The 22,304-nt window shown below is 35.2% G+C and overlaps 1 protein-coding gene across 1 annotated transcript in view; it reads left to right on the top strand.

Annotated features, from left to right (window-relative positions):
* STK26 (serine/threonine kinase 26) overlaps positions 1-22,304 on the top strand; it is a 68,507-nt gene that overhangs the window by 16,446 nt on the left and 29,757 nt on the right. The window contains exon 3 of the mRNA XM_084870731.1: positions 21,612-21,842. Within this exon, the coding sequence (XP_084726857.1) occupies positions 21,612-21,842 (231 nt within the window). The remainder of the gene's footprint in view (positions 1-21,611; positions 21,843-22,304) is intronic.

Genomic DNA, 22,304 nt, shown 5'->3' with positions numbered 1-22,304 from the left:
GAAAAAATGGACTCACATCAGTCTTACTCTATACAGAATGCAGATAATGGGAAATTACTTTTAATAAAATTAAATGACACTGTTGAGCTATTTTAGTGAATTAGAATTTAATTGAACATTATGTAGAATTATTTTTTTCAAGATTCTCAATTTTCTGCTTAATTTCTCCCATACAGTTAGTTAGCCTTACAGGGTATCATCACAACAAAAGAGCTGTTTTTGATAAATATAAATCAGTTTACCTGTTAGTATAATCAGTGGTATATAGGTATTACATAAATGACTTGTAGTTAACAGAAATTTGTGATCATTGTCTAAGCTCTTATTTTAAAGCTAATATTGTCATAGGTGTGTCATACTGTGTATTCTAAGATGATAGATTATGGAAGGGATGGGGAATTAGATTCTCTTACAGTGATGAAATCTTATATCCAGAGAGCTGCTCTTAAAAAAAACAACTATTTCTTTATGAAAAAAAATGGTGACTGTCAGTGAAAGATCTTTTTTACTGTGTCACAGGCTTCCCAAAGGACACACATAATGAAAACGTGGATTTGAGTAGTTAAACAATGAGTCAATTTCCAGGTTGTCACATAAGTGACACCTCCATGGTCATCTTTTGGGACTGTGATTTCTGGTAATAGCAAGTGAAAAAAACTATTCCTGCTGTTGCTATGGATCTTTTATCTGGTGAGGTTTAGGCATCATTTTGGAGGCTGCAGTGTAAACCTGCTTAGGGAAGGTAGAGTTTCATGATACCAGAGGATTACAGAAAATATTGGTGAGGGAAAAGGTGTTGGACTCTGGAAGAAGAGAAAGACAGTATTTCCAAGGAAGGAGAAAAGTAGTCTTTTGCTTTAAAGATTTGAGAATTCTATTTTTTTAGAATGGGAAATTTCTTTACTTTCTGCAGAGAGGAGGAAAAGCTAACAGAAAAGGAAATTGGGGAGGTAATAGTAATTCATTTCTTTCTTCTTGCTTATGACTTCTGTGATAAGAATTATGTGTACAGAATTGCTTTGGTATGGCAAGAAAATGTCTATAAAGAGTATATTTGGTTGAGAGAAAGCTTGTGAAAGACCAGGGGAAGAGCTGATATCACAGGAATGGTGATTTCAGCTGCTTTTCTGTTTAAGATGTGCAGTTTTGGTGGCATGTGTACTGGGCCAATAAATTGTTTCTGGATGCTTGGAGTCATTTTGGGTGGCTTTTTTTTTTCTCTGTAGGCAAAAGGAATACTTTCCATTAACAAGGAAAAATGCCCGATTATCACTGTTTATATTTGGCTAATTTAGACTGTTATTGGGGGAGGGAGGTTAAAGAGAAGGAATTGTTCTTCCATATGACTGGACTTATTATTATTTTTACTTTTCCAGTAGGTTCTGGCCTTGAAATTCTCTCTCAGGAAATTATTAAAACAGTTCTTTGGAGCCTTGAAGGCTGAGTAGTATCTCAGATTTATTTTAAAATAAGTTTGCTTAATGACAGTTTAGCACTATTTGATTTATGTCTTGGCTGAGAGAGTTCTAAGTGGTATGTTATCCAATTACTTTTTTCTAATAACACTTATGGATACTAAATACTGTATTAATTCTGTTGTTGGCCTTTGACTTTTCAACAATTTAGAAGATATAAATGTCTTCACACTTAAAAAACAAGCGTTGTTTTCTGCTCAGGGATTACAGCCCCCTGCCCACATTTCAAGATAGAGATAGCTCTCTTCTGTTGTCCATTCACATGCCTGTATTATTTGGGAGGGTGAACTTGTATAACTTAAAAGTGTTTTAATTTGATTACTCTTTGTGTAATTTTTATGACAGTTATAATGTTTGTTTATGAATGAAAGATGAAGCACGGCTTTGGATAATTAAAAAAAAAAAACTCCTTTAACTGAAAAGATGATCAGTTTATTGTGAAATAATAATATTATTTAATATGGCCAAGAGCTTGAGAATTTAGTTATTTTTTCTGATAGGCCACTAACTTGTTTTCTCCTAACTACTAGAATGCAGAATGTAGTGTGTTCTGTTGCTCTGTACTATGAAATAATGCCTGCATACATCTCCTCAAGTGTAAAGTGAGAAGATTGTTTAGCTAACCCTTAAACTCTAAAACTAAGCCTTGAGGATTTCTCTAAGGTGTCTAGACTATGCTGATATTTACAAAAGATAAGGCACACGTGACTCTATATAAAAATGATCAGGTATCCATTCCGAGCAAGGTTTGAATTAGATGTAATTAATTTTATACTGAGGCAATAAATGTGTAATTACTTTTCTATTACGTGTAATTAATTTTCTACTAAGAGGCCGTGAGGCTATAACATTTGATTTATGCTTTAGACAAAAATGACAGTTCCCTGGAATTTTGGATTTTAACTTCTCCCTAGTAAATTTTTGAAAGCTTGTATTTTTTACATAATATCATCTTTGTCCAGAAGCATTTTTTGAGCTTTGTTAATTTAATGCAACCCTTTCTCAACCACAATTTTCATCTTAACCACAAAACAGAGAAAATGATTTGATTTAATTTTTTTCTCAATCCTCCCAAGAAGGGCACAACTAAGACCATTCTAGAAGCACTGGAGAGGTTTATATATTATATACAGTGGATTCCTTAGAGCACCAGACAGCAAACCGTAGCCAAATCCTGCCTCCAGCCTGTTTGTGTGTAGCCTATAAGCTAAAAATAGTTTTTTACATTTGTGATAGAGTATGTGACAGAGACCGCAGACTGTAACTGGCCCACAAAGCCCAAGACATTTACTCTATGGCCCTCTAGAGAAAAAGTTTGCAGATCCCTGTCTTTAAGGCATGGAACCTATTGAGAATTGCTGATCTAATGAAAGGAAGCTTCTTACTAGTATAGTATTTTCTCGAGATTGGGGATGCAGTAAAATAGTAGGAAAGTTTCTTTTTTATTTTGGTAAATAGCTTGTATATTGGTCTCATTATTGTAATGCTTAATTCAAGGAGAGACTCCAGATAATAGTAAAGAGGTAGATATATTTTTGTTTGCTTTCTAGACATAAAATTTTAATGGTTGAATTATATGGAAAGTTGTATTGGTAACTACGAGTGGTAATTTGTGTGTGAGTATATAGATACATTTTAACTTTTTTTGTAGTTTCTAAAGCAAGAAAATAAGACTGGATAAATTGTATGCAGGAATATAAAGGAGGGCATTGATTGCTGTGATCACTATTTTAAATTAAAAGGCCATATCTATTAGAGAAGGAAAGCGACTAGAGAATGTTAAGTGTCAGATATAATCACATTTGTTTCCTCCTGGGCTGAATAAGTGTCTTCCCCCTACAATTAACATCTCAGGTACCTTGTCAGCAGTAAAGAGAATAGTACTTAATCAAAAATTCATTAAAATTATGAGATCATAATGTGAAATAATCAGGCTCTACCAAATGCCACTTATCTAGTTGATTTAGTAGGGAAGGTGTCATCAGCCTTAAAATGTATATTGGTAAATCAGGAAATTATGAAAGGAGAAAAAGGATAACAGGTATTTGTAATTAGCTACTACTGATTTCCTTTATCTTCGTGTACAGTTAATCATGAAGTTCTATTAGTATTTTTGTCTGGAAAATGTCAGACAGCATACCTTTTTTAAATCATGCTATTCTGTCCTTTGTCACTATGTAGAGTAAAGGCAACATGCAGACGTGATGCAGCTGCCTGAAATACAGACTTTATTTTCTCAGACTCCTCTAATGAAAGCTTTCAGTAGCTCCCTACTAGCCTGACCAGAAATTCCTAAGAAAGTTGAATCAAGCCAGACTACTGAAGTGGGCAGAAAAGGCATCACTGGCTAGCTGAGCTGGCTTTGAGACTAGGTAAAAAGAAGATAAAGGAAGAGAATGATATTAGCCAAGGCAAGAAAAGACAAAGGGAGTTCTAAGATTGTGTTTTTCAAAGTTATGGGTCCTTTTGGGGTGGGCAGTGAAGATTTGTTTGCTGAATGGTACTTTCTTGTCAGGGCTGTGAATGATAGGGTATGTCATTTCTAGTTGTAGATCACAGATCTTTTCGGGTAGCACACTGCTCAAATCATTTTAATTACTTTGAATTGCTCATAATGCTTATTTTGGTTATGGCAACTGAAGAACTAATTAAGGAACTTGGTCATTTGTCTCCATTTTGAGGTTACTTGTTTGTCATTGCCCATCCCACCTGCAGCTAGAAATCACTCATTATACAGTCAAAGAAATCCAAGTATCTTATAAGGGTTATTTCCAGTCCTAAAACCCTATGGTCTTTTAAAATTCTTAAACAGGCCGAAATCGGTTTGGCTCAGTGGATAGAGCATAGGCCTGCGGACTGAAAGGTCCCAGGTTCGATTCTGGGCAAGGGCATGTACCTTGGTTGCGGGCACATCCCCAGTAGGGGGTGTGCAAGAGGCAGCTGATCGATGATTCTCTCTCATCAATGTTTCTAACTCTCTCCCTCTCTCTTCCTCTCTGTAAAAAATCAATAAAATATATTTAAAAAATAAAATAAAATTCTTAAACAGATTATATGTAATTTTTAAAGGAAAAAAATCAGATTTTGTACCTATATTCACATTTTGTACTGGATATTGATTATCCTTACAGTTTTATTAAGTTGATTACCAACTGAGCAAGGACTATAAATTTCAACTAATAAAATATATCCTAGCCATAGTTTTTTTTATATTTGTTAAAAATTAAAAGTTTTCCCTAACCCGTTTGGCTCAGAGGATAGAGTGTCAGCCTACGGACTGAAAGGTCCCAGGTTCAATTCCCAACAAGGGCATGTACCTTGGTTGCAGGCACATCCCCAGTAGGGGGTGTGCAAGAGGCAGCTGATCGATGATTCTCATCAATGAGAGAGAGTCAATAAAATATATTTTAAAAAATCAATAAAATATATTTTAAAAATAAAATTCTTAAACAGATTATATGTAATTTTTAAAGGAATAAAATTCAGATTTTATACCTATGTTTATATTTCATACTGGATGTTGATTATCCTTACAGTTTTATTAAGTTGATTACCAACTGAGCAAGGACTATAAATTTCAACTAATAAAATATATCCTAACCATAGCTTTTTTATATTTGTTAAAAATTAAAAGTTTTGCTGAAACTGGTTTGGCTCAGTGGATAGAGTGTTGACCTATAGACTGAAAGGTGCCCGGTTCGATTCCAGTCAAGGGCATGTACCTTGGTTGCGGTCACATCCCCAGTAGGGGGTGTGCAAGAGGCAGCTGATCGATGATTCTCTCTCATCAATGTTTCTAACTCTCTATCCCTCTCTCTTCCTCTCTGTAAAATATCAATAAAATATATATATTTTAAAATTAAAAGTTTTGCTCTAGCCAGTTTTGCTCAGTGAATAGAGCATCAGCGTTCAGACTGAAAGGTCCTGGGTTCAATTCTGGTCAAGGGCCCATGCCCAGGTTGTGCTCATCCCTAGTAGGGGTTGTGCAGGAGGCAGCCAATCAATGTTACTCTGTCATCATTGATGTTTCTATCTCTCTCCCTCTCCCTTCCTCTCTGAAATATATATATATTTTAAGGTACAACTCATGTTAGTAGATATCTCATAATTTCATTAGCACGTCTCCCTTTATTTGAACATTTAAGTTGTCAAATGTTGTGCTTTGGCAACATGAATAGATTTTAGCAATATCAGCACAGATCAGTGGGAGTAGAAACTGGTGAATTTGTATCGTTAGGAATAGGGATTAGGATAGTCACAAGTGCTATTGATGATAAGGTGTAAAGTAGGATAGAGATCAATTTGAGAAAATCCAGTTCAGGAAAAGCTGGTGAACTTTGAGAGGAGATTAATTTCTTTTTAAAAAAAATAGTTCTCTTAGCTTGAATTCTTTGGGAAAATGGAAATATGACATTATTTAGTACCTCCCCCCCCCCAATGAACTGATACTCATTGTGCAAGGGAAAACGAATAACAATAATAAAATCATCATTAATAATAAAATGCACACACCCACATATCCCTTTTTACTTGGTTTCTGAGTTAATTTTTGTTTATTAAGGCACTGCTTCTCTTAAAGCAGTAGATAAGTCATTAAAAAATAACAATAAGCATTATTTTTAGCACTGCACCCATATGCACATATAGACACTCTAATATTTTTCACTTTTGAAAAATGAAAAATAGATTGTTGAAAATATTAGAGACAATTCTTTTAGAATAATCTATAATCTCCTCTTTGCTCCATTATTAGTCTTTGTCAAGATTAAAATTGTTTGCTATTGACCACATCATGCTATTAGTATCATTTTCTTGAGATCATAGAATGTTAAAGCCAGCAGATCCCAAGAGATAATTTTCCTTAGTCCTAAGATTCCATTCAGTAACTTCTTGCAAATACTATTTGATTAAATTTGTTCAAAGTATAGATTTGATTAAAGAGGGAAATTATACTGCAGCCACTTTCTCATTAAGAATGAAAAGGTAAGTCTATATAAAATCCCACTTTTTCAATCAGTGTTAAATTTCTAAAAGAACTCATGGTGTTAATAATTTAGTGCTGTGCTTACAAGCTTCAAATCTATTGATTTTAATTGGAGTTTTGCATCTAGAAGGAAGATAGGCAGTGAAAAAAAATCAATTTTGTTTCAATCCAATGCATTTTAATAAGTGAGCTAAAGATTCACCATAACATTATCTGTGATAGTTCGATATTCTCTATTAGGGGTCTCTGCTTTAGATTCTCTACAAAGGTATTTATTTCTGAAAGCACTGGAATGACATCCTCCAGTATGGATAGCATAAAATCAGGCTCTCAGTGTCCATCATGTTAAAGTGCCCTATGTGGATTTGATTAAATAATGGCCTGAATAAATTAGGATACCTATTTTATAATTTATATATTAGTAGAATCTTTGTCTTCCTTTCACTGTATGACCTTGTCCCCTTTCCAAATTAATATTTTATAGTTAGAGCTTGTTATCAATCCCAAGTCATATTTATGTAACTTCCTGTCTAGTCAGAAATAATCCCTTTAATTTTAACATTAATGCTATGGTTAAACCTGATCCCTGATTGAATTGCGGATTTCTATATGTGTTTAGCCCAACTAAATTGAAATGTAAAGCAAAGTGATACACAGACTGTGGCTCTTTGATGCCTCTAATCTTTGCATTCACGTATGAAATCATACTGGTCTCTATAGAACAAAGAGTAGTCTTGTGGCTCTGGTTAATAGTGATTGCAGATGTGCTTTCAAAATCAGATTTGCATATAGCACTGATATGCATCCTTGTGTTTATGGCTACTACCAGCTTTCTTTGGGGTATAGCTCCATATTATTTCAAAACCTGTTGTTCTCTGCACACTAAAGAGCTGGAGAACACTAGTATTATGCTAAGTGAAATAAGCCAGTCAGAGAATGACAAGTACCAAGTGATTTCACTTATATGTAGAATCTAATGAACAATATAAACTAACAAACCAAATAGAAACAGACTCGGATATAAAGAACAGATTGCAGCTGTCAAAGGGAAGGGGTGATAAGGGTGAGTGAAAAAGATGAAGTGATTAAGCAAAAAAAAAAAAAAACCCAAAACTCATAGACAACAGTATGGTTGCCAGAGGAAAAGGGGAAGGAGGCAGGCAGAAGAGGTTAAAGGAGGAGTAAATGATAATGGAAGGAGACTTGACTTGGAGTGGTGAACATACCATACCATATATAGAAAATGTATTATAGATTTGTACACTTGAAATCTATATAATTTTATTAACCAAAGTCACTCCAATAAATTTAACTTAGAAATAGCTCTTCAAGCCAGAGGAAAAATATATTTTAGAATATAATAGAAGTAATCCTGTTATTTGCAGATTTTTTAATATTTCCTGCAACTTTTGTGATATCATACTATGTTAGTATAGTTTTGGTAATATTATTATACTTAAAATCCTTTTTTCTTAAAATAATGTCTTTTGCATGTAATATTATATTTGAGATTATTTTTCTTGAATAATTGGTGTTTATTGCATGTAACATTATTATATTTAACATTGTTTTTTCTTGAGATATTAAAAAAGCTCTTCAGTAGAAAGAAAAAAAATCTCAAAGTTGTCACTTTGGAAAGTTTTTATTATGTCAATCACACATGAGAAAGGGTATTGCCTTAGAATTTCATACCTATTTTAATATCCTTTGGTTTATTGAATGTAATCTCCTTGCACCAAAAGTCAGAAATAAAATATTAAATTAAAGGACAACCTCATGTCAATGATTTCATCTTAGAATGGCCTCCAGGTAAACACCCAGCATATATCCAAGACCCACAGTATACAAAGCACTATACTGGGTCCTGTAGTGCTCAGGGTAGATGGTGCTTAGTAAGAGATCCCCAACCTTAATGTGTTTACTCATTAGAAAATAGAAAGGGGGGAAAAAACATGAAAAGCTCATGGCAATGAAATAGAATGCAAGGATAATAAAATGTGTGCTGTAATAAAAGTTAAAGCAAAGAACTGTGGGAGGGCAAAAGAAGAAGCAACTTACTGTTTTGGTGATTAACTTCCCCTTCAGAGTTGGAGAGCTAGTTTTTTGAATAAGGATGAAGAATTTCCATCTCAGAGATGGAAGACGCTGACGATGCCTGGCCACACTAGCAGTCAGAAGCTGTGCATCACTGCAGGTTGCCCAGGACCAAACCAGAGAGGGTTGGACCTGCATTACCACAATTTGTCCACCATCCAGAACTGAAATATTATTGCTGACAAGTACACATAAGGAACTGGGACTCAAAAGAACTGTTGGCTCAGAAAGAAACTCACTACAGACTGATTCATTTGCCTCTCAGCATAACCATTATTGCTTGTCTCGTTTTCAGTTCTTATTGTATTTCTAGTATCACATGATCTCACTCATCTAGGGGAAATAAAGAACAACATAAACTGATGAACAAAAACAGACCCAGAGGCAGGAAAGCATCGATCAGACTGTCAAACCTCAGAGGGAAAGTAGGGTGGGGGTAAGGGGGAGAGATCAACCAAAGGACTTGTGTGCATGCATATAAGCCTAACCAGAGAGGTCATGGACACCAGGGGGTGGGACATGCGTGAGGAGAGGTTTGGGATGGGAATGGGGGATGAGGACAAATATGTGATACCTTAATCAATAAAGAATTTTTTTTTAAAGGATGAAAAATTTTTCAGAGATGGAGGAGAGATAGTTATTGTCGATGGAGAAAATGGCATAACTCAAAGGCTCAAAAGTAAAAAAAAAAAAAAACATTGCATTTAAGTTTGAATGACTAACTGCTACTCACTGAAGCCTTGGATTGGATATATGGTTAAGACATCCCTGAAATTTCTCCTCTGGGCACTTAATTGTTGGATGTTGTGCTTCTGTATATGGTCAGGTATAAACCTGGTTACTTTCTGAATGCTACTTTTTATTTATGAATTTACAATTGAAGGAGAAGAAGACTAATAGAAGCTTAGCCCTTGTATAACCTAAATCCTGGCTTCAATTGACTTCCTTGGAGCAGCCATTCATAAAATGGGATGTTTCCTTCCCCTTCCCCATGGATATAATTAAAGTTTTAGTAAAAAAGACAAAATTAGTTATTTCCTTTAAGAGGTCTTAGATACAGAGATATTTTACATGGCTAAATAAAATAATCTGACATTTCTACTTTCAATTAAAATAACACGAATTTAAAGATCTATCTAGGAAATGGAGCTAATAAAAGTGCTGCATAGTAAAATGTGGTTTCTTGCTTGAGGATTTCTAAGGTGGAGACTTGTATGGTTAAAGTTCTTATCCCACCTGTATTTCATTTTCTTGAGAAAAATGTGGTATGTGTGAAGTGATAATAGAATCAAAGAAATGTTTCATTCTTCTTTTCTGGATTATAAATTGAACTATTTCAAAAATATATAAAGAAATGCATTCTTCAACCAAAGGACTTAAACGCATAAATATAAGAATAACCAATAGATGCAAAACATTGGGCATTGAGAGCATGTATGGGGGGGCGGGCAATAGTAAGATATGTACACATATAATACCTTAATAATAGAAAATAAAAAAATTTAAAAATTAAAAAAAGAAATGCATTCTTCACATCCTAGAATGTGTCCCACTTACTTCATTTCCCCCCCTCTGATCTGAGCTTGGGTAAACAGAAGAATCCAAGTTAGGAGACAGAAGAAGTGCTTCTCTTATTCTGAGGAGGATTTAATATGAATATTACCAATTATTCTTTTCATAAGGATGAAATAAACTCAAAATAATGAATTAGGAGAAATTCCTCAAAATGGTATTATTCATACAGCCATGTCAAAACCTTTTGTAATAAATTTAATGATGTTTTCCTTTATGAAAACATTTGCATTCTAAGTATTTTTGCTAATGTGCATTTAAAAATAGGAATAATAAAATAAAGAGATGAAAAAGTACTTATAAATTTAATTTAATTTCTGCCTTATAAACACATTTTTCTTGTTGCTATGCACAATACTGCTGAAAGTTTACACCATTGCCTTAAGAATAGAAAATAATAGTGTGTGAGATTTTTCACTTTATGCTTTACCATTAAGACCAGGGCTACCTTGCTGTTGCCTCATCCATCTCAAAACTGTTTTTTAAGTGAGTGAATAAAGACAGGAACTCAACTGTGAGTTGATAAAACACTATCTGATTACCAGAAAGAAGCACAGGGCTGTTGTAACTACACCTCATTTATATCATTGAATATACATAAAATCAGACAATTTGGCTGCTACTTTATTATATATTGCAAAAACCTTTGAGAGATGTAAAAATGTGAGTATGCCATGAAATAAGTAAACTAAGATATTTCCTTTATTGTGTTTAAATAAATATTTTGAGCACTCATGAGCATGGAAATTAAAAACAACAAAAACTTGACAACTTAAAGAAAGTTAACTACAAGCCAAATTCTTCATATTTAATTTTGAAACATATACAGACCTACTTAATTTTTATCTTAAGTTTTATTCTATTATATGCAAAATATAGTGAGACTACATATTTTATTTCAGAAATATGGATCACTGAGGTCTCTTAAGAATCCATAAAATTTTATCACATACTTATAATATGAACATGAGGTTGTACAAAGTAGAGAAATACTCTTCTAATATCACATTTTTCAAAAGTTTAGAAAAACTACCGTATTTTTCGGACCATAAGACGCCCTTTTTTTCCCCAGAAGTGGGGGGAAAAAGTCCCTGCGTCTTATGGTCCAAATATAGCCTACACATATACTGTAAAAAAAAAGTTTTTTTACTTGCCCGGCTCTGTGTGGTCTCTGTGTGCTTGCCCGGCTCTAAAATGGTTCTAAATGCTGCTGTTTACTTTACAGGGTTGATTACATGTGTTTATGACTGTGATGTTGGGTTTTAATGCACATAAAATATTTTAGGACACTATTTGTTTCAGAATCTTTTTTTCTTCATTTCCCTTCTCTAAAAACTGGTGCGTCTTATGGTCCGGTGCGTCTTATGGTCTGAAAAATACGGTAATTAGTTTTTTAATCTTTCTCATTAAAATAATCTGAGTATTCACTTGGTCATTTGAATAATTCTTTGCTTATATACAACGTGTTACACAAATATTTTTATTCTTGGAAAATGTGATCAATTTGAGGGTCTTTTTTTGGGAACAGAACTGAAAATCTTAGTGTTAAGGGTTACTGAAGTCTACAGTAAATCACTGATGAAGCTGGAATTGGAGCTATTGGCTTCTGGACATTGGATCCTATGGAAATTATGGTGCAAAATACCACCCCTTCCTTGCCTCCTATACTCTAAAAGTTACCCCATTCCAGTCTAGTTACTGACAAGGAAAAAATGGACCAAGTACAGTAACCTTGACAAAAAGTCAAGATAACATATAGCTCACTTCTCTGTAAGACTGTAACATGAAATATTTGGTAATTGTGCATATAAACAAGGACCAACTAATCACAGAGTGGTTCAATAATTATAAGTAATCATATCATTCAAAGAATATGAAAGTCCTGTTCTAAGTTTTTCAAATTTTTTTTCAATTTTTTAAGTTATTGAGATGTAGGGCCATTTCTAAGTAGACATTTGAGCAGTATGATTTCTTTATGATAGAAAATAATTTTGGTTTTATAGAAAAAGAATATATTTTAAGTTACAAGTTAACCTAAGCTGTAGTGATTTTTTTAAAGGTAAGGAATACTAGGTTCAAGTTTGAGCTTTGCCACTAATGAACCACTTTAGAACTTTGTACAATTTATAACCTCTCTAGGCTACAGGTTTGTTTATTTTTTTCACTATAAAAATAAATTTTGTACCAGATATTTGCTAACTACCTGTTTATCTCAAAGAGTCGATAGTTCTTTTAATTCCAAGATTTATTTTTCCATCCATTACCTTTCTCTACTTCTAACATCATTTTGACATAAATAGCCTTAAATTTCATAGTTTCCAGTTGGTAGTATTAGCCTAGGACACAGCAGGTACACAATAGGTAAATGCTATTTGTTGGTGGTGGTGATAAGGAATTGGATCAAATGACCTAAATTTCCTTCTAACTCTAAAAGCCTGTGATTGTTATAGTTCTATCCAGGGGAAACTCAGTTGTGCTTGGATTATATAAAATACTTTTAAAAGTTATTATCCTGAAATCTTGAATACAAGCAGTACTGAAAGGTATATGTCTGTTGATTTTAACCTATATTTTCTGGCAGTATCTTGATTAGGAAGCACTCAGCAGACTTATAAGGCAACGTTCATGGGGCAAATGAACAATCTTAAAATCTTATCTGAAGAAAAACCAAGATGGCAGCATAGGTAAACACCTAAACAGCTGCCTCACACAACAATTTCAAAACTACAACTAAAAGAATAGACATAATACAGAACCACAGAAAAGCTGAAGCTGGATGTGTAGAAATTCTACAACTAGAAGGAGAGAGGAAAGCACCGGAGAATCAGAGGAGCTGCAAAGGACTGAAGTATGGAGACACATGCGCAGGGAGGAAGGGCAGTTGAGTGCCTGGCTGGCTCTCTCTGGTGGGAGAGGGAAGGAAGCCCCTGACTGCACTGAACCCCAGTTCCAACTGCACTGAACCCCAGTTCCAGGTGAAACCCCATGGACCCAGGCTCATACAGGAGGAGTCGGGACTGTCAGGTAGAGAGAAAGGCACACAGAGACTCCAGTAAGCCACGGTAGGCAGGAGTCTGGAGGTGAGTGCGAGTGAGTGCACAAAGAGAAGATTGACTAGTGAGGTTGCTACTAGCTCTCCCTAGCAGAAGGGAGTTGGAAGCTCATGACTGCATGGAACCCCAGTTTCTACTGCACTGTACTTCAGTTCCAGGCGAGCCTGGGGGAATCTGGACTGTCAGGCAGAAACTCAGGGGAGCCATGGAAGGCAGAGGTCTGGAGGCATGTGTACAAGGGCAGGGCTGACGGGAAGCATAGACTGTCTGCTTAGCCCTGAGACTCCACCCCATCCAAGCTGAGGACAGAGGCTTTTGCAATTTTGCAAGTCTGGTCCTATAAGGCTGTCTCCAGCACAGGTCTCCTAATGTAGACATAGCTGATACAGATAGCCAATTGGCCTGGATGTCAATTCCTCCCAGTGATATCAACAACAATCAAGACTTAACTACAGCAAGGCTTTACACACAGACAACAAAGGGGTGCACCAAGAGTGTCCACCTCAGGTGACTGGGAGGCTGACAAAGCTACCTTACCAACTCAGGGAAGCAGTGAAAATGAGGAGACAAGGAAACACATCACAAACAAAAGAAATGGAGGAAAACAAACATCTGGATATAGAATTCAAAACCACAGTTATAAGGTTTTTATAGAATTTTCTAGAAAAGGCCTATCAATTTAGCCAGACCCTTGAGGATATGAAAAAGGACCAAAAAGGACCAAATTAAACATACACTGACTGAAATTTAAAAAAATATATTATACAGAGACCCAACAGCAGACTAAAGGATCGCAAGAATGAAGTCAAAGATTTGAAATTCAAAGAAGTAAAAAAAACACTAAAAAAAAAACAAACAAAAAAAAAACCACTCAACAGCTGAAACCGGTTTGGCTCAGTGGATAGAGCGTCGGCTTGGGGCCTGAAAGGTCCCAAGTTCGATTCCGGTCAAGGGCATGTACCTTGGTTTCGGGCACATCCCCAGTAGGGGATGTGCAAGAGGCAGCTGATTGATGATTCTCTCTCATTGATGTTTCTAACTATCTGTACCTCTCTCTTCCTCTCTGAAAAATCAATAAAATATATTAAAAACAACAACAACAACAACAAAAAAAAAACACTCAACAAAAGCAAAACGAAAAAAAATCCAAAAAGTTGAAGATAGTGTAAGAGGCCTTTGGGACAACTTCAAGCATGCCAACATCAGAATTATGCGGGTGCTAGTAGAAGAAAGAGAGCAAGATACTGAAAACATATTTGAAGAAATAATGACTGAAACTTCTCCTACCTGGTGAAAGAAAAAGACTTACAAGTCCAGGAAGCGCAGAGAACCCCAAACAAAAGGAATCCAAAGAGGATCACACCAACACACATCATAATTAAAATGCCAAGGACATGACCTCACTCATTTATGGATAATAAAGAACATTATAAACTGATGAACCAAAAGATAGATATAGAGACAGTAAAGCAACAAGCAGACTGTCAAATTACAGCAGGGAGGGTAGGGAGATCTGGGGGAGATAATAGATCAACCGAAGGACTCATATACATGCATATAAGTACAACCAATGGACACAAAACTCTGGGGAGGGAGGGTATGTATGGGGGGGCAATGTTAAAATATGTACACAGATAATAATTTAATTTAAAAAAGGTTAAAAAAATTAAAAATTAAAAAAATGTTTAAAAAATAAAAATAAAATAAAATGCCAAGGACAAAAGACAAAGAGAGAATATTAAAAGCAACAAGGGAAAACCAGTTAATTACCTACAAGGGAGCACCTATATGATTGTCAGCTGATTTCTCAACGGAAACTATGCAGGCCAGACAGGAGTGGCAGGAAATATTCAAAGTGATGAATAGCAAGAACCTACATCCAAGATTATTCTACCCAGAAAAGCTATCGTTAAGAATTGAAGGTTAGACAATCTCCGTGATTGTCAGGGCATCCTGAATTCATTGCAGGTCACCCCTGTTGTTACCTCTTGAGAACTAGAATGGATAAGAGGTCTTCCTTTCTAAGCTTTGATGTCATTAGCACATTTTTTTTTGCTCATTATTTCTGTATATCCCTCCTCATCAGTGATAGGCCTTTACATGTAATCAGTCTTGGTAAAAATGCAAACAGTATCTTATAGCTAAGAGCATTCATAGAATAGGTTTTATCAAGGTAGGAAAGATATAGGAAAATGTAGTTTGAGGTCAACTTTGCTCAGCTTGGTTTATAGTTCTTCAAGGTTCTTTTGGAACACCTGAGGTCAACCCTTTCTGATAAAATTATCTGAGAAATCTATCCCTCTTCCCTAAATTTATTATGTTTTCACTATCAACTCCAGACTAAAAGTCTGGCTGAGCTACCTCAGATTCAAAGAAACTAGATTTGTTACATTTTGTTCTTGCCATCCTTTGGCTCTCTGGGTCTCCATTCTGCTTAGAACACTAGGGAGAATTCTAACTCTGTCTACGTTTTCTTGTTTCTCCTGATCATCTGTTCTTAATGCCTACTGATGGGGTTCAAGACAGGCTACCTCAAAGTATGGCACCATGGCATATTGGATATTTTAAACTGAAGGAGTTTGAGAAAATGACAGAAGAAGAAAGGTTACTTTACTTATTCTCCCACACCATCCTCCCCACATACCTCCCTGCTCTACTTCCTGAAACTGGTCTTAAGACCCTCTGTGAGGGGGACTCTCCCTATTCCAGGAGAAAAGAAGCATCTGTATCTCCTAAGACAGGGGACACCAGGAAGAATCTGAACAAATAGGCCTTGCTAAGTTTCCTTCAGTTTATGACACTTAGCTCACATCTTTCTACAACTTTCCAATTCTTCATCAAACCTAACAAAAATACACAGGTTAACCATTTCTTTATTTCCTTATGGAGGCTCTGGTGTCACGTAAAACTTATGTTAAATAGATTTATATAATTTTCTTATGTTCATCTGTCTATCAGTTTAATGTTCAGATCCAACCAGGGACTCTACGAAGGTTGAAGAGACCTTTTTGTTTTTTTCTCCCCTACATTGCCCTCCACAGTTTTTACCCATTTTCTACTAGCTAACTAAAACTAAACTTTTATTCTTTGTCAATGTTGACTGTTACCTCAAAACTATCATTCATTAAATCTTAAGCTATTATGCTGAGTTAAAAAAAAAAAAAAAAAAAGTTCAAGAGTCCTCGCTGGTTTGGCTCAGTAGATAGAGGGCCAGTCTGTGAATTGAAGGGTCCTGGGTTTGATTCCAGTCAAGAGCACATGCCCGGTTTGTGGGCTCCATCCCCACTAGGGTGCATGCAGGAGGCAGCCAACCAATGATTCTCTCTCGTCATTGATGTTGCTTTCTCTCTCTTCCTCTCCCTTTCTCTCTGAAATCAATTTGTTTTTAAGTTCAAGAATACATACACAAAATGTAGAGAACACATTGTGTATATTTTGGTAAATATTGTTTCTTGTTTTATTTTCGGGTAATTTTATTGTTAGAGATGTGTCCATATAAAAGTATTGAAGACCTAATTTTTGAAACATAGGTACATATATATATAAATATTAAGGTGTTCTTGGTTTTATTTTAATTTCCAAGTTGTTTTCTTAAACAGTCCAAGTGAGAAGAGAGCCACAGGCTTACCTGGGAAAAAATAGTGGTAATGAGTTCCATATAATCAATAATATAAATTCAATATCTGCCTGCTTACTGGTTCCCAAATGCTAATCTTAAAACTGGGGCCAAAATGACTATATGAAAAATATTTTTGAGTACTTTTAAAAAACATACTGATTGCTGGGTCCAATTTCAGAGATTCTGAATCAATAGTTTTGGAATGAGTCCTAGGTATCTGCATTTAAAAAGTTGTATTGGTGATTCCTTATGTGCAGTCAGGACTGGAGGGCACTTAGAGAACCCTCAAAAGTTCTTTCACCTGCTGATTTTGTGATTTAAGTATGCAAGTAGTCTTCTTTCATCTGCCCCTGACTTTACACAGGAGACAAACAAAATGACCATCTTATGTTTTTCCCTTTTGGACTTACTAAGAGTATTTCCATACTAAAAGTTGTCATCGTTGTTATTTTATTAATAGTAATGATACGTCCGCTTCAGACTTAAATTTGTAACAATGTACTTATAGCTAAAGAGATAAATTTCAAGCAAAGGAAAGATAAAGACAGTGAAAGAATAATGTGAATGTCCTGAGGTGGATCTGTGAGATTTTTATTTTCACAGACCTGTTTTTGTGATAAATTGGCTACCATTCATTGTAAATCAATATGACATTAATTAGCCATTCTTCCTATTTGCTGCTTTAGAACTTAGAGCTCCTTTCTGAACTACAGCTTTTAGAAGGTATTACAAATATAGATATAATAATAAACTGCAATCTTGCAGTAGCAATAGAACGATTTGGGAATTTTAATAGTCTTAAAAGAATATTTGATTTGAGTGGGAAGGAAACTGACTTGACTTTCTTAGAGGCTCTGAAGAAGAGTGATGTGAATAAGATTGGGAAAATCAAGAAACAACAAGAAAGCCCACTGCATGGGAGAACATATTTGTCAATGATATCTCCAAAAAGGGATTAATCTCCAAAATTTACAAAGAGCTCATGCAACTTATCAAAAAGAAGATAAGCAATTCAATCAAAAAAAGGGCAAAGGGCCTAGATAGACACTTTTGGAAAATGGACATACAGAAGGCCAAGAGACATGTGAAAATGTGCTCAAAGTCACTTATCTTCTGAGAGATGCAAATCAAAATAACAATGAGGTACCATCTCACACCTGTCAGAATGGCTATCATCCACAAATCCCAAAGGAAAAGTGCTGGCAAGGATGCGAAGAAAAAGGAACCCTGTTGCATTGCTGGTGGGAATGCAGACTGGTACAGCCACTGTGGAGAACAGTATGGAGTTTCCTCAAAAAATTAAAAATGGAACTGCCATTTGACTCAATAATCCCACTTCTATGAATATATCCCAAGAAAACAGAAACACCAATCAGAAAGGATATATGCACCCCTATGTTATTAGCACAGTTCACCATAGCTAAGATTTGGAAACAGCCTAAGTGCCCATCAGTAGATGAGTGGATTAAAAACTGTGGTATATCTACACAATGGATACTACACTGCTATAAAAAAGAAGGAATTCTTACCATTTGTAACAACATGGATGGACCTTGAGAACATTATGCTAAGTGAAATAAATCAGACAGAAAAGGCTAAGAACCATATAACTTCACTCATATGTGGGATATAAAACAAACTTATGAACACAAATAGAGTGGTGGTTGGCAGAGGGAAGGGGGTGGGGGAGAAAGGTGTCCTAATATGAGATGACAGGAGAAGATTTGACTTTAGGTGGTGGGCACACAGAGCAATATACAGATTTTATAACATAGAAACCCACACCTAAAACCTATATGATCATATTAACCAATATCACTCCAATAAATTTAATTTAAAAAGTAGGAAGGAAGGAAAGGAGGGAGGGAGGGAGGAAGATTAGGATTTAATACAACATTTTTTTTTGTTGTTGTAGAGCATAAAATGTTCTCTATAACCAAGTTTAATCTACTTCCTAGTTGACAGTGTATCAGAAAGTACATATTATGTATTTTTTTTAAATTATGGTATATATCCAATTTTTAAATTTGTTATATAGTTATGTCAGAAAGACTGAAAGCTTTTTCCTTTTTTTAAATTTCTTTATTGATTATAATATCACACAATTGTCCTCATTCCCCCATTCCCATCCCAAACCCCTCCCCATTCATGCCCCCACCTCCCTGTAGTCCATGACCACTGGTTAGACTTATATGCATGCATACATACAAGTCCTTTGGTTGATCTCTCCCCCTCCCCCAACCCTCCTCTACCTTCCCTCTGAGGTTTGACAGTCTGATCTATGCTTTCCTGTCTCTGGGTCTGTTTTGTTCATCAGTTATGCTGTTCATTATTTCCCCTAGTTGAGTGAGATCATGTGATACAAGAAATACACTTATAAGAACCGAAAATGAGACAAGCCATAATAGCTATGCTGAGAGGCAAATGAAGAGGAAGAAAAAAAAAAGGAAAAAAAAAAGCTTTTTTAAAAATCTTTTTCTAATTTACTGAATTTAGGAAGTAATAGGGTGGTGAACCTGTCACCAAGCTGTTTGACAAAGCTTTTGTTTTTGCCATAAGGTACTGGAAAGACAAGAACCATCACCAAAAGTTGGAAGAGAGATACCTTTGGTTTAGCTACTATGTAATAGTAATCATAATGAAGTACAATGTCTTTGTAAGAAAGAGACTACCAATGACATTGATAATGAGAGTTCTGAAGTGTTGGGGAACATATTATAAAAAAGTGTGAGCATTAAAAAGGCATTTCAACCTACTGAAAGTCTAAACCAGTTTTAAAAGTCTATATGGGAAACTCAAGATATATTTCTTTCATGTGGGTTCTGTAGGTGGGGTGAGGATAACAAGTAGCTTGCAACATCAAAAAGACTACTACATAGAAAGTACAACTTTTAGAAATGGAAAACATCCAACTCAGGAAAATGCAGAAGTTTATAAAATAAGCAGGTCATGTGCAAACTGAATTTAAGCAGGTTGGAAAAAAGAAAAGTTGGTGAAAAAAGTTTTAAGGCAATTATAAGTTTTCAAGTTACTCAAAATTAGTTTACTGGAGTGATAATGAATCTATTTGGTTATAATATTGCAAAGAATTTGATGAGAGAGAAAAGTTAACTTTAATGATTACTTTGTGTAATAAAAGAAGACATAAGGGAACATGCTAACTCTATAATTGTCTCCTCAATTTATGACTAGGTAAGGTTGTAAATGAACAGATGATCTGGGTTCAACTGTCAAAATAAATATAGATAACTACCAGAACTAGCTAATATTCTCCTATATTTTGAAGGAACTAAAAGTAAAGTTTTAGGTACAGAATAATAAATCACTTAAATATAAATTAATAACATGCCTTTGGAGAAGGTTTATAGATCTTGTGTTCTACTTGATTAGAAAGATGTACAGTATTAAGCGATATGAATTTAAGTAGGCACATAAAGGTGTCTTGTGGGCATAAAATTTTAGTTAAAAGTTATATATGATAAGATAAAGGATGATTTTGAATCAGGAAAGGACAGTGATTTATAAATATAAACCATGCCTATATTTTTATTAAAACATATGCTTGACTACAAATTTTATGTGGACTTACTCTGGATTCCCAGTGTGAGATAAGTTGTGAAAATTCAATATATTGCCATTTCCTGATGAGTACTAGCAATTATAATGATAAAGGCATAGAATATTATTTCAGTAATTGATGAGAACATTTCATTTGGATAAGATCTCAAGTAAAGAAAAAAATGAAAGGAGGACCTATGTAATATTTTCAACAATAAAGATTTTTTTAAAAAAACAAGAAAAAATGAGACTTGTAGATTGAGTCTTTTGTGTTCTGTGTTGTTTACATGGTGGTTTAGAAGTGTACTAGTAGGATGGCTGATTGAGTTGTCCAAGTTGAAGAAGTATAAGGAGAATTAAAAGGTAACATATTGCTGGTGGAATGCTAGAATTTTTAATGATTCACATTTTAATAGCTTAGTTTAAGAGTTCTCTCACTATTGCCGAAACCGGTTTGGCTCAATGGATAGAGCGTCAGCCTGCTTATTGAAAGGTCTCAGGTTTGATTCCGGTCAAGGGCATGTACCTTGGTTGCGGGCATATCCCCAGTAGAGGGTGTGCAGGAGGCAGTTGATCGATGTTTCTTTTCTTTTTTTTCTTTTTAAAAAAATATATTTTATTGATTTTTCACAGAGAGGAAGGGAGAGAGATAGAGAGCTAGAAACGTCGATGAGAGAGAAACATCGACCAGCTGCCTCTTGCACACCCCTCCTACCGGGGATGTGCCCGCAACCAACGTACATGCCCTTGACCGGAATCGAACCTGGGACCTTTCAGTCCGCAGACCGACGCTCTACCGCTGAGCCAAACCGGTTTCGGCTGATCGATGTTTCTAACTCTCCCTCTCTCTCTTTCTCTTCCTCTCTGTAAAAAAATCAATAAAATATATTTTAAAAAAGAGTTCTTTCACTATAGCTATCATGGTATTAATGTGCAAACTATTTATAGCCAGCTGCTTTACTCTAAAACATGTCAGGCCCTTTGGCAGACTTCAGAGACAACATTTGTTATATAGGATTGTTTGTGGTAGCAGGATTAAGGAAAGGAAGCCAAATGAATGTGTGTGATCCAGTAGAATATGGACTAGTCCACCATTTGGAGTTACTGTTGTTCTAACAAAGCACATGTGAAGAGTCAAGGGAATTTGTATGTTTTTTAAAAATGTGTTAATATCCTATACGATTTATTTTCCTTCATTTAAAAGAATTGATGCAAAACATTTGTGTTATTCTCTTTCTTTCTTTCCCTCCTCTTAGAATAATATAGCTGATCCAGAAGAACTGTTCACAAAATTAGAACGCATTGGAAAAGGCTCCTTTGGAGAAGTTTTCAAAGGAATTGATAACCGTACCCAGCAAGTGGTTGCTATTAAAATCATAGACCTCGAGGAAGCTGAAGATGAAATTGAAGACATTCAGCAAGAAATAACTGTTTTGAGTCAGTGTGACAGCTCATATGTAACAAAATACTATGGATCATATTTAAAGGTAATGTGTGCCATATTATTTGTCATAATGTATTTTCATTATAAGTTTTCCTTTCTTTTTTTTTCTTTTTTTTTTCAAATTCAATATCTTAAATTGGGATTTGGCAGTCTTTGGCTTCCTGGCAGAATCCAGCCCCATTTATAGTGCCAAATAGAATTTGTATAGATCTAGCAGCTGTATCCTCATTATATCCCAGTACTCAGCTGCATCATTTTTCCCACACCTGAGCTTTTGGATTGAGGAGGAGCAGAAATGCAGCTGGTCCTTGAGACATATCCTTTGTTAAGAAAGAACTTTCCCCCCAGTGCTTTCACACATTATTCTCAATCGTCCAGTCTGTCTCAACCTCAGAATTTACAAAATATGTAAGTCTGTAACTTATTCCATTGAGGTTTGGTGGTTATTTACACACCTCTCTCTCCCTCCAGATTGTCAGCTCTGTGATGGCAGGGAGATTAGCTC

The sequence above is a fragment of the Pipistrellus hanaki genome (assembly GCF_964339955.1).
Source record: "Pipistrellus hanaki genome assembly, chromosome: X".
Lineage (NCBI taxonomy): Eukaryota > Metazoa > Chordata > Mammalia > Chiroptera > Vespertilionidae > Pipistrellus > Pipistrellus hanaki.
The sequence above is the reverse complement of the archived record's forward strand: the minus strand, read 5'-3'. Positions and strand labels throughout refer to the sequence as shown.